At 49.5% G+C, this 12737-nt stretch overlaps 1 protein-coding gene across 7 annotated transcripts in view; it reads left to right on the top strand.

The window, feature by feature from the left end:
• LOC129659703 (uncharacterized) overlaps positions 1 to 10445 on the top strand; it is a 33360-nt gene extending 22915 nt beyond the window's left edge. Inside the window, exons 2-4 of one of the 7 annotated variants that reach the window (XR_008718190.1) lie at positions 7662 to 7727; positions 7937 to 8036; positions 9776 to 10445. Coding sequence is in view for 5 of the 7 variants with exons in the window: in XM_055591366.1 (XP_055447341.1) it covers positions 7937 to 7982; positions 9776 to 10030 (301 nt within the window). In the remaining 2 variants the exon portion in view is untranslated. Of the gene's footprint in view, positions 1 to 7661; positions 7728 to 7936; positions 8039 to 9775 lie in introns of all 7 variants that reach the window. The other 6 variants (XM_055591367.1, XR_008718191.1, XM_055591372.1 and 3 more) reach the window with 6 other exon arrangements.
• Positions 10446 to 12737: the final 2292 nt, after the last annotated feature.

Here is a 12737-nt window from a genome sequence, read left to right as displayed (position 1 = left end):
TAAACCTTGATTCAGCTAGCAGCTTCATAGATACCTTGTTTGTATTTTCTGGTCTTTCCAATTGTTTACACTGAAGGAGTCTCGACCCACCCCCCCCTCCCCGCCCGGCATCCACATGTTTGTAATTACTCATGGTTAGTTTATGTTTCTAAATTTAAGAAAACACTTATGGTGGCCCATCTATTTGATTAGGTATATCCTTGTGATTATAATATTGCTTCAGAGATTAATTTACAAAACATACAATTGACACTTTTAATTAATAGCCTGCCACAGAGCGGAGTTCAGTGATGTAACCTGGTGGTCCAGACCTACAATTTATGAACTATTAGTTAGCCATTAACTCATCTGCTCACACGACCTGTTGATCCATCAGCTGATGGAGAGTAGAGACCTGAATGATCCTAAAAGATATTTTACAGAACTTTCAAAAAATTTCCAGGAAAAAGTTGATCCTTGGATGAAAAAGAGAGTAGAAAAAAAGTTCATTAATTTCCAAGGCATTTCCTGCCCTCCACCACAAAACAGGCATGTAGTCATTTCAGTAACGCTATACTTAAAAAATTATTTCCCTAACTGCACAGCTGAAGTGACATGACTATTTTTAATTCTTAAAAAAAGAAGGGGGAATCAAAACTGATTTTTGCAAATCTTTGGAGTGCGTGATATGAGGCATCAATTTTAATTTGGCTTCATTTACTAAGTGCTTCATTACCTCATCCTTTGGTTTTAACTATGGATTTTCTATAAATCTTCGTACGGCTAAACATGATAAACTGCTTAACACACCACGGAACAAGGCAGTGCTTATTAGCACTTGAGAAGTTATTGATTGCTTGTCTTGATTAATCTTTTATGGGTCTCTGCTGTATTAGTTCCAGAGAGAAGGCCCACTTCTACTGCAGTAGGCCTCATTCATACTTTCTACTTCAATTACAAGATTTTTGCTCCCTACAGCTATTAGTCTAGTTATGACTTTCCCAGCACAAATTCTTTTGGTCTCTATTTGTCAATAGTGAGCAATTAAAAATTAAATAGATCTTCGGTTATGTGTCAGCCTGGATGGGAGGGGGGTGCTTTGGGGAAGAATGGGTACGGGTACACGTGTGGCTGAGTCCTGCTGCTGCTCACCTGAAACTGTCCCAACATCGTTCATCGGCTATACCCCAAAACAAAAAGTTACAAAAAGTTAAACTGATTTTCAAGACGTGCCAGTAAGATGAAAAGTGGGACCCAAATGTGTTTTATACACTTTAAAGCAAATTGAGATTTTAATTCATGTTTCAAAATAAAGTTTCCTTTCCTCCATTATGTAAATTTAAAATATATACACCCTTCTGCGTGTGTGCAGCTTCCAGTGTGTAAGCTGGGAAATCAGAAGTTCTTAAGCGAACAGCCAGTGGTACGTTCATCCTGATGTTCACTGCCAGTCGGGCCTGGGAGCTTCTGAAGCAGAGAGATCTCGCCTTGTGGGACTGAGTCGAGGGTGAGGGGGCGCTGGGCATGGGGCGCAGGGTCCCTGGTGCAGAGCAGCTGGGGGTGTAGGTGCAGGACCCCGGTTAGGGCAGGCAGCCTGGGGACACGCTTGAGGCCACACCTGCCAAGCTTCTGTTTCCAGACTGCAGGGGGGCTGCTGTGCCCCCCACTTCTGGGCCACCATCGCCTGAGGAAGAGCTGGAGCCCGGATGTGTTAGCCATCCCACCCAGGGCTGGGGTGTCATTCCTCAGAGCAAAGTGTCCTCCACGTTTCCCAACAAAGCTGTTCCCTGAGTCCATGTCAGCTGACTAAGATCTAGTCTACCACACACAACACACACGTTTATTTGCTTCAGCCTCAGAGCTGGCTGGTCAGTTAACACTGTCGGCAGGGATACTGCGGCCAGAGGTGGAGAAAGATGGAGGAGAAGGAGCAAAGGAACGCCTCTGGGGAGGAGGCCGAGCACAGAGCTGACGGAACTGCAGAACCTGACAGGGCCCCTGTGGGCCGGCGCTCGCACAGGCTGGGGGAGGTGTCACACGGGCGTGATTGCACATTAGCAGGCTCGCGGAGCAACACTCAGTGTCAGCGTCATGTCCGATTCTTTCTGAGCTCTTGTTTCCATTGCCCGTGGAGCCACATATGCTCCAGAAGGGTCGTTGTAAGGAAAATTTTTAGGCAACCGTGTTTACCGACTGCCGTGTCGTGTCATGGGTCTGAAACCCCTTCTGTCTCTGTGTTGTCCTTGACCCATCCGGGAAAGATGGGACGTGGATGCTCCCTCACCCCAGGAACAGCGAGCCAGCCTAGCAAACGGATCTTAGGCTGGAGATGCAAGTCACTGTGTGCTCACGGCCCAGCTCCAGAGGCGTGTTTCCAGCTGACTTTGGTTCTGTTGGTCTCCTTGAGGTCGTCAGTTCTGGGAACGAGACGCCATGTGTCAGTGAAAGGGTGGGTTAACTGAGAGTTAACCAGGAAGGGTCATTCATTTTTAGCTTTTAACTGAAATCAGAAAATCGTCTTCGTCCTTTACCAGCTTTCTGAACTTGGGCAAATCACTTAATCTCCTTTGTTCCTCCTGCTAATCTGTGCCTCTGAATGTTCTTGCAAGGATTACAGTAGGAAAAGTGTGCCCCTGCAAACAGGAGATACTAGGAAGGGGAAGTGTGCCCTGGCACACAGGAGATGCTCAGAGAGAGAAGTGTGTCCCCCACGCAGGAGAGGATCAGAGAGAAAGTGTGCTCCACATAGGAGATGCTCAGAGAGAGAAGTGTGCCCTGCATACAGGAGATGCTCAGAGAGAAAAGTGTGCGCCGCATACAGGACATCCTCGGAATGTGGCAGCTTGATTTGAGTGAGCCAAAGTGTTAGTGAGCGTTTTGTGATGCAATGAAAATAGCTGAATCCTTCAATAATGATGGTGTTGACATAGCTCTATCTGCGTGCCAGGGATGGGGTCGGTGAGGATGAAGTTCCCACACTCTGCGAGCCCGTGTTCTACAGGCAGTCTTTTCCTGAGTGCTGGTTTCCAGACTGATTTCCCTTCTTCCGCATCAGAACGGTGGACCCTGGAGCTGAAGGCTGAATCCAGGGTGGTGGGTCGACTGTGACGCTGAGGTTTCTTTTCTCAGTTAAATGCTGGGTCTCTTTCTGAGGAGGTGATGGAGGTGGTGAAGGCAAAGTCTGGGAGTTCATCTGGGGGACGGAGGAGGTCAGATTAACCTTCCTGCTTCTGGCACGTTCTGACTCCTCCAGCTTGAAATTGTCAGGATGCCGAGGTACCAAGTTTTGGGGCCGGGTGTCTTGAAACCCATCCCTTCCTTTCTTCCCTCAGCACGCTCGAGCCCCAAGAGAATACAGATGAATATGTGTTTACATTTGTTTGCAGTGACAAGTGCAGTCAGGAGGGTGACCAGGGCCTCCTCAAGCTGGCCACTCAGGGAAGGTCTTTCTGAAGAGGTGACTGTTTTTTTAAATAAAAGTTTTTAATTTAAAAAAGTCAGAAGAAACAGTTTTATCAGAAGTGACAATGATTCATATCCTCGATGTATGAAGAGTATCTTAAAATCAGAGAAAGTTTCCAAATTAGAAAGGCACCAAACCGCAGTGTCTGAGTGGGGAGGGGTGAGAGGCGTTGGGGGCCGCCCGCGCCGCGCGGCAAGGGCTGCGGCTACCTGAGCAGAGCCCCTGCTGTCAAGGGCATGGCCCTCAAGTCCAGTGCTGGTCCCGTGACCTTCCAGGAGAGGCGGCCTGGACGCTGGCTCCGGAGGACGGGCGCCCCAGCCGTGAGGGCAGTCACCGTCTCTCCCCAGTAGCAGGGCCTGCCTGCCCCCTGCACGCGTCTCATGCCTGTCCGCAGGGTCCCGTTCCTGCCGTTCCCACTGTCTGCTGAGTTTTCTCTTCCACTGTGCTTCCCAGGTAAATCCTGCCTGGAGGAACAGGGGCTCAGGATTAGTCCTCAAATCAGCATCTTTAAAGGTTACGTGTGTCCTGGCTTCCATGAGCTGTTTGTGGCTTGGGTGTTGTTTTGCCCCAGTCATTCTTAAACCCACCCGTACTTCGTGCTTTACTGCTCTGCACGGCAGTGACATGGATCCGCGGCCACCTGTGAGGCTCCTGGAGCCCACCGGAGGCAGGCGCCCCCATGGCGGCCCCGTCCCGGGAGGAGAGGGCGCCGGGCGTGAAGATGCTCCGTGAACTTGGGGGGCACGAGCACCCCATTTTCTGGGACAGATGGGTATGTCTGGACCAGCCTGGCTAGTTCCTTCTTCCCGGTTCTGATCAGTCATCCTGAGAGCCTCTTGGAATGACTGAGTTCCTGTTGAGTCTCCCATGATGGTTGTGAATGTGAATAACAAGATCGTGGCTATGTAGCTGCTCACCCCTGTGGAGTGAGAGGGGGTCAGGACTCCACAGGAGGCGGGGCTGGGCAGAGTCCCTGCCCGGGGCCCACACCCTCACTGTCGTAGATGACTGAGGTGGTACAGGCTCACGGTCACTGTGAGATGACCGGTAAATCTCTCCGTCTCATAACAGACGTCAGCATAAAGCCTTCATCCAAAGCACGGGGAGTGTGAGGGGCAGCCACGGGTAGACACATTCTGGGGGCGTTTCCTTGGCCTTTGAGCCAGCCCCCTTTCTCTGCGGCCCTCACCTGTCCAGGTGCGCTTGGGTGCAGACGTGTTTGTCTGACGTGCTCCGGCCACCCTCGCCTGGAGGGGCAGGACCAGGGTGGATGCTGGCCTGGGCCCTGCCATCAGGGTCTCCAGGAGATCTGAAGTTGGAGTCCCCCCGCCCCTTAAACAGTCACCCGTCTGCTTCTGTCTGGACGTGTGCGAGGTTCTCTCGAGCTATAGGGTAGCTGAGAAGAGAAGGTCCGAGGAAGACAGGAGAGGGGGCCAGAGCAGGTGAGCGGCTGTGCTTCCCTCCCGCCACAGTTTCTCCATCTGTGGGAAAGCTCGCTGCTGGAATGGAACCTGCCCTTTCCATAAGAAAGGCCTCGCACTGGCTGGAGAGGGGTGTTACCTGTGGTCACGTTCAATTAGTTTTCCCCTGCAAGGGCAGCCCACCAGCTTCGGTTGGGCTTAATGTTTTCCCGTCTTCTAATGGACAGTAATTGGAGTGGATTTATTATCTGAGTTACCCCTTCATTCAGGGTATCACTTAGAAAGATGGGATCATAAAACGAGATGCTCCCACCAGAAAGGGCCTGTGAGGAGCAGGTGAGGGGGACAGCCGGGTTCCTGGGCCCGGCACTCTCCTCGTAGAGTGGAAAGTAGTTCTTCAGATTTGGAAAATTTATGATATCATAAATGGGATTTAATATCTTTCTTTACCCAATTTAGCAAAAATTGTCAGAAAAAAAAATCCGATTTTACAGGCCGTTTCAGATGCAGGTGCCTCTGCACATGAATAAATCCCAGGCAGGGCCGCCTTCAGAGCTGGCCTTGGACCTTCCTCCTGTTCTGGCCGAGTCGCCCTGGTCCCCTCTGTCCCTCCCCTGGCCTGGCATCTCCGAGAGGTCACCAGGCCTGAGTTCAGGCCCGCCCCAGCTCTCGTGTCCACACACCCGCCCCCCCTCCTCCAAAGCTGTCCCTTGAGAGTCTGGGGTGGACCCAGTGCCCCTCACCTGCTGCAACTCTAGCTTCCTGAGCACCTCCCCACCAACCCCCAAGTTCCTGGTGCTGGAGGAAAAGACCTGGAGCATCACTCCATGGTAATTTGCTGTGAAACAGCAGTAAATATCACCCGGGTTGGGCTTCCCTGATGGCTCAGATGGTAAAGAATCTGCCTGCCAATGCAGGAGACGTGGGTTCGATCCCTGGGGCAGTAAGATCCCCTGGAGGAGGCAATGGCAACCCACTCCAGTATTCTTGCCTGGAGAGTCCCGTGGACAGAGGAGCCTGGCGGGACTGCAGTCCATGGAACTGCAGAGTCGGATGCGACTGAGCACACACGTATGCGCGTTGCCCTGGCTTTTCAAGTGGTGTGGATGAGTGTGGACGGAGCGTGTACTTCGTCGGTGGTGAACCCAGGGACCTAACAGTTAGATGATAGGAGCTCCATGTCTGGGAGCCTGCTGTCCGGGGAGATGGAAAGCGCTATATGGAGGAGTTGGGGCCACCCACGGTAGAGACCCCGCAGAGTGGCTCCCAGTGGCCTGGGGTGGGGCGGAGTCGGCTGGAACAAAGGGGAAGCGAGGCCACAGGTCTCAGAGCTGAGTGAGCTTGTGAGGTGGGCTCGGGGTTTCAGGGCAGGCATGGCGCTCAGTCCCCTCGCCCTAAAGGACCACCTGCCCGGACATGCGGCTCTGCAGCTGGTCCAGCTCATGACGGGTGCTGGACTTCCTGGGCGGCACAATAATAAAGAACCCGCCTGCTAGTGTGGGAGACCTGGGTTCCACCCCCGGGTTGGGAAGATCCCCTGGAGAAGGGCATGGCAACCCATTCTGGTATTCTTGCCTGGAGAACCTCATGGGCAGAGGAGCCTGGGGGGCTAAGTCCACAGGGTTGTAGAAAATTGGACAAGACTGAGCAACTGAACAACAACAGCGTGTCTAGTGCTGGGTCTTCATTCTCAGTGGGTTATAGTTCCTGACGGGCAGCAAGCTGGCTGTGTCCAGGAGCCAGGCAAGGCCCACCTGGCCAGCTGTTCATCTCCCTGCAGGATGCAGCCCCCTGCCCACTGAGACCCTCCACACCACCCAGTAAGGCGGCCCTCCCTGGACCCATGCATCTACCCGTGGCTTCGACCCTAGAGGCGACACTTGGCCTTTACAGCCCTTTTGGTCCAATTGGAGGAATGACAGTCTTAATTATTTTCGGGAGTACTTTATTTTATCTAAGCTCCCAAGATGAAAAATGATAAAACTGGTGCTTGAACACATGCCTCGGACCGAGTCACGCTGCCTCCACAGTCGCCTGTTTACATTTTCCTGCAGCTCCTGGACGGATCCTAGACATGGATGCTGTCACTTTTGGCTCTTCTGCAAGGAGGGAAAGTCACATGACCCAGGAAACGTCATGTCCCGCTGGGCACCTGCTTAACTTTATCCCCAAGTTTAGTGATCACAGGCAGAACTTTGATCATCCAGGGAACAGGCTGTGAAGAATTTGAGTGCTTTCATGAGATAACCATCACGCCCAGGTTTTGTTTCCTTCTGTGCTCTTTAGAATTCCCTCCTTCCCTCCCTCCCTTTCTCCCTCCCTTCTTGCCTCCTCCTCGTCCTCTCTCCCTCCTTCCATCGGTGGACTTGGGCGTTGTCATTGCCTGAACACCTGCCCGCCGGGGGACGCGTCCTCACCAGCTCTAATGCCACGGCTTGTGCATCGGGCAGCGGGCCAGCCTGGGTGAGATGAGCGTGAGAGGGAAGCCGGTGTTCTCGGCGCCCGAGTCCCCAGCTGTTGTATCAGTGTGGTCACAAAAGGATGCGTGGGAACAGGCGGTGGTCCTTCTGCTCAATTTAACTGGCTTTACGGCTCTGATTTTATAAGAGGTTGATGGTGGAAAGGCAAGGACTCAAGCGTATCTTTAAATCTAGAACTGAACCCTAGATTAAAAATTAATGTATGATCAGTATCAAAATACTCAACAGAGACAACTTCAGATGAGAAAAGAAAAATCACTCAGATCTTACTATCTGTTAATAATCATAATTAGCATCTTGGTTAAAAAACCCTTCCAGGTTAATTTTTGCCCATGAAAATATACAGAGGTGCCGTCAAGGAAACCACAACTTATTTTTTACCAGGTATGTTACTTTATAACCTTTCAAATATATCTTTTGAACGTATTTTGAATTCAGTAAATACAGGTAATCATCACCACCATAGAAATTTCATTTCATTGTCAGAATGTAATGAGTTTACACTAATTTAACTACACTGTTTTCATATTAGTTAATTTAATTGTATAGCTTGTCAGTTTGTTTCCAATTTCTGTTTTTGCAAATATGAACAGCCTGATGATGGATAATCTCAAACGCTCCTGCTCGTCCACTGCTGGGGTTAGTAGACGGAAGGCTTTGCGGAACATCCCTGCTCTTCATCCGAGTGAGAAGGTGTACATGTTAAAAAAAATTGATGTGTGTTGTTGAATTTCCCCCCAGAGAGCTTGTGTTAATTTTCGTTTCTTCCAACAACACAAGAATGCCTATTTCTTCAAATTCTTTCCCACCTTAGGCATTATTTTATAAAATAAAATTGTTATAGGAAGGTTTTAAATTACAAAATCGGTTTCTTTTTTTGCATCTTTCTACATTTTTAAATCTCTTGAGTTGGTTATCTGTGTGCTCCTTGAAATTCGTTTCTTGTCATGCAGTAGTTCCTCATATTTCCCTCTCATCTTTTTGCAATCTGTAAGATTTCTTCCAGTGTCTCCTTTTTTAAATTCCTGATATGGAAGATTTGTGTTTCTTCTATTTCTTCCTACAGTGTATTACTTTTACTTGTAATTCAAAAAGCAAATTGGTTTTTCTCTAATGGTTAGTCAGATATTAGTTTTATTTCAGTTCTTGCCTTTATTACATTCTTCCTTCTGTTTCCTTTAGGTTTTATTTGATTCATACCCATTGATCACCCAAAGTAATTTACTTTCTGAATACGTCATTCAGTTCAGTTCAGTTCAGTCGCTCAGTCGTGTTTGACTCTTCGTGACCCCATGAACCACAGCACGCCAGGCCTTCCTGTCCATCACCAACTCCCAGAGTTCACCTAAACACATGTCCATTGAGTTGGTGATGCCATCCAACCATCTCATCCTCTGTCTTCCCCTTCTCCTCCTGCCTTCAATCTTTCCCAGCATCAGGGTCTTTTCAAATGAGTCAGCTCTTCTCATCAGGTGGCCAAAGTATTGGAGTTTCAGCTTTAACATCAGTCCTTCCAATGAACACCCAGAACTGATCTCCTTTAGAATGGACTCGTTGGATCTCCTTGCAGTCCAAGGGACTCTCAAGAGTCTTCTCCAACACCACAGCTCAAAAGCATCCATTCTTCGGTGCTTAGCTTTCTTTATAGTCCAACTCTCACATCCATACATAACCACTAGAAAAACCGTAGCCTTGACTAGACGGACCTTTGTTGGCAAAGTAATGTCTCTGCTTTTTAATATGCTGTCTAAGTTGATCATAACTTTCCTTCCAAGGAGTAAGCGTCCTTTAATTTCATGGCTGCAGTCACCATTTGCAGTGATTTTGGAGCCCCCTAAAATAAAGTCAGCCACTGTTTCCACTATTGCCCCATCTATTTGCCATGAAGTGATGGGACCGGATGCCATGATCTTCGTTTTCTGAATGTTGAGCTTTAAGCCAACTTTTTCACTCTCTTCTTTCACTTTCATCAAGAGGCTCTTTAGTTCTTCTTCACTTTCTGCCATAAGGGTGGTGTCATCTGCAATATCTGAGGTTATTGATATTTCTCTTGGCAATCTTGATTCCAGCTTGTGCTTCCTCCAGCCCAGCCTTTCTCATGATGTACTCTGCATAGAAGTTAAATAAGCAGGGTGACAATATACAGCCTTGACGTACTTCTTTTCCTATTTGGAACCAGTCTGTTGTTCCATGTCCAGTTCTAACTGTTGCTTCCTGACCTGCATACACGTTTCTCAAGAGGCAGGTCAGGTGGTCTGGTATTCCCATCTCTTTCAGAATTTTCCACAGTTTATTGTGATCCACACAGTCAAAGGCTTTGGCATAGTCAATAAAGCAGAATTAGATGTTTTTCTGGAACTCTCTTGCTTTTTCCATGATCCAGCAGATGTTGTCAATTTGATCTCTGGTTCCTCTGCCTTTTCTAAAACCAGCTTGAACATCTGGAAGCTCACGGTTCACGTACTGCTGAAGTGGTGCGCGGCGCAGGAGTGGCTGAGAGGAGGACCCCACGTCCCAGGTCAGGAGCGGCAGCCGAGAGGAACCCACTGGTCATAACAAACACCCTCTTCCAACAACACAAGAGAAGACTCTACACGTGGACATCACCAGATGGTCAACACCGAAATCAGATTGATTATATTCTTTGCAACCAAAGATGGAGATTATGTCACAGTATGACTTTATAAGACATCCGGGTTGTGAAACGGTCAGAGGAAACGCAAGCTCACCTGTGTGTGCTGTGCTCGGTGACAGCAGACGGCAGCATTCGGTAGTCAGGCGCCTGTGATTTTAACTGAGTGGAACTGTTTCGTGCAGAGTTCAGTTACTTCTGTCATTTCTCACGTCCGTATCCTTCTGGAGTCCTCTCTGGGTCCTCCTACGACAATATTATTAAAAACACGATGTGTATAATTTCATAACACTCTCCATGCTACTTAATAATAATTAGCACATATTTTGGCATATGTGCTTTTCTGTTCATTGTTTTATATCAATTTATATTATATTTCCCTGTATCTTGATTTTTAAAAATACTTATATATTTCATATAATAAATGCATGATAGATAATCAAATAATAAACCCAGTAATCCCTCCAGGTGCACTGGAGTTCTCTCTCATCGTTTTTATGGATTCTGTGGTGGTGCACAACTATTTCTGTACATAGAGCCATTTTTATTTTGTTTTAAATTTTTTTTGGCCACTGAAAGCTTGTTTAGGTTTCTTAGTTGCTAAGTTGTGTCCGGCTCTTTGTGACCCCATAGACTGTAGCCTGCCAGGCTCCTCTGTCCATGGGATTCTCCAGGCAAGAATGCTGGAGTGGATTGCCATTTCCTCCTCGAGGGGATCTTCCCGACCCAGGGATGGAACCCACGTCTCCTGCATCTTCTGTGCTGCAGGTGGATTCTTTACTCAGTGAGCCACCTGTGAAGCCCAGATCAAGAGCCCACAAAGTTCCTGAACCTGGTTTGTCCTAGTGGAAGGAGAGGTAAGAACAGCAGAGGAGCCAGGCTGTGGCCGCAAGTCTGGAGGAGCCGATACCCCGCGGGACTGGCCCAGCGCGGCTCTCCTCGGGCACCTGCCTCCTTGGGAAGGGGTGTGCTCTGCGGGGTCAGGAACCGGCCCTGAAGTGCTCTGGGTCGGCTGGCAGCCTGTCCTCACCCTCCTTGTTTTGGAGAGGTTGGAAAGCTCAAGCTGCATTTTTGAGACCCTCGGGTAGCTGGGTGTGACTGTGACCAAGTCTGGGTGGCGAAGGTTGCAGAAGTAAGAGCGTCCCCTGCCTGGACTGTCCCTGCCTTCCTGCCAAGGCAGCCATAGTCTTGGATGCAGAGACTGTCTACAGTGCATCCTGCAGAGCTGGCTGGCCAGCCAGGGCCCTTGGGTGACATCATGCCATAGTCTTCCACCCAGTGACTGTCTGGGTTGTGAAATGAGAGAAAAATAAGCTCCCATCTTACTTATCCCACTGCATTTTGGGTCTCCTTGGCCACACTCTCATTAGAAGTTTGAACCTCTAGGTGGGTTTCTGCTGCAAAAACAAAAAACCCAAATATGTGCACTGACTAAGTGGTCAGGTATGAAGAGCAGACTTTGCAGGCTGTGAGTGTGGTGCCCTTGCCGGGTCACGGGGAGACACAGTGCTGCTCGCGATGGCCTGGTGCCCAGGGGGGCAGACTGCGGCCGCGGGGCCTGCGGCTCTTGGGAGAGCTGTCTGGGTGAGAGCTGCTGCTTCCTCTCTGCGCTGAGCGCTCAGCGAGGGACTGGCTGCTGTGCGAGGGTTTGGAAGGTGAGTGATCTGCTTGTCTTTTAAAAACTGCGTTGTCAGCCTTTGAGAACGGGAATGTGGTTTTTGATCTTCTGTGGGTTTTGCAGGTTGCAGAAGTCTTCTTTTGGGCCGCGACTCGTTTGCCCTCTTCTGTCGTGCTTCAGACTCTCCCCAGTGAGCGCAGGGCTTCCTGGGGACCCCCACCCCATCTGTCCTGCTTGGAAGGTGCTCGGCTTCTCAACTCTGTGGCTTGGTGATGTCTTCCATTGGTTTTAGGGAATTTTGAGTCCTTATCTCTTCCAGCTGTCTTTCGCCTGCAGTGACTCCCATTTCTTCTTGGAACTCCAATTCCAAGAAGAAATTTAGATATTAACGTAATGTTGGATCTCCCGATCTGTTCCACTCTCTCGCTCTTTTTTCTTGTTATGCTCTGGTTGGGAGACTTTCTTTTCATCCTGCTTCTGGTCCATAAATCTTTTCCTTCTATTAAATGCCATCTCCCTTTGAACCCATCTTTGGCGTTCCTAATTTCAGTTACTGTATTTTTCAGTTCTAACATTTCTATTCTGTCCTTTTTAACAAACGTCAGTTCTCTGATGAGATTATCCTTTATTCATCATCTTCTCCATCATTTCCCTGAGCATATTCATGACCCTTGTAAGTTCCTTATCTGATGATTTCAGTATTTCCATCACATGTGGGTCACTTTCTGTTGGCGTGTTTTTCCTTGATTTGGGGTCAGATGGCTCTGTCTCTTAATGGGTGAGTCACCGCTTTCCTGAACATTGTGTATGAACGGCTGTAAACTCTGTGATGTCCTCCCGTCCACAGCGGGGCTTGCACTGCTTGTGCTGGACGGCTGTGAGCCGTTATCCTTGGGGGCTGCGCTGCCGCGAGCGGGGCTGCGAGGCTCTCGTCTGCCCCTCTCCCCGCGTTGCTCGCCGGGGTCCCACCTCCCGCCCGGCCCCGCCTCCAGTCCCGATTTCTTTGCGTTTGGCTGCACTTCGATTGCTGTGTCCTGGGGTCTCTTTCTGGCTGCATGCTACCTGCCCTCATGGTCTCACACCAGCGGGCCTGTGGAGGGGGAGAGTGGCATGCTGTGGGGCCAGTTTCGCCCTTGCCCTCTCA

Source organism: Bubalus kerabau, chromosome 8 (assembly GCF_029407905.1).
Source record: "Bubalus kerabau isolate K-KA32 ecotype Philippines breed swamp buffalo chromosome 8, PCC_UOA_SB_1v2, whole genome shotgun sequence".
NCBI lineage: Eukaryota > Metazoa > Chordata > Mammalia > Artiodactyla > Bovidae > Bubalus > Bubalus kerabau.
Note: the sequence above shows the minus strand (reverse complement) of the source record. Positions and strands in the feature narration are given on the sequence as shown.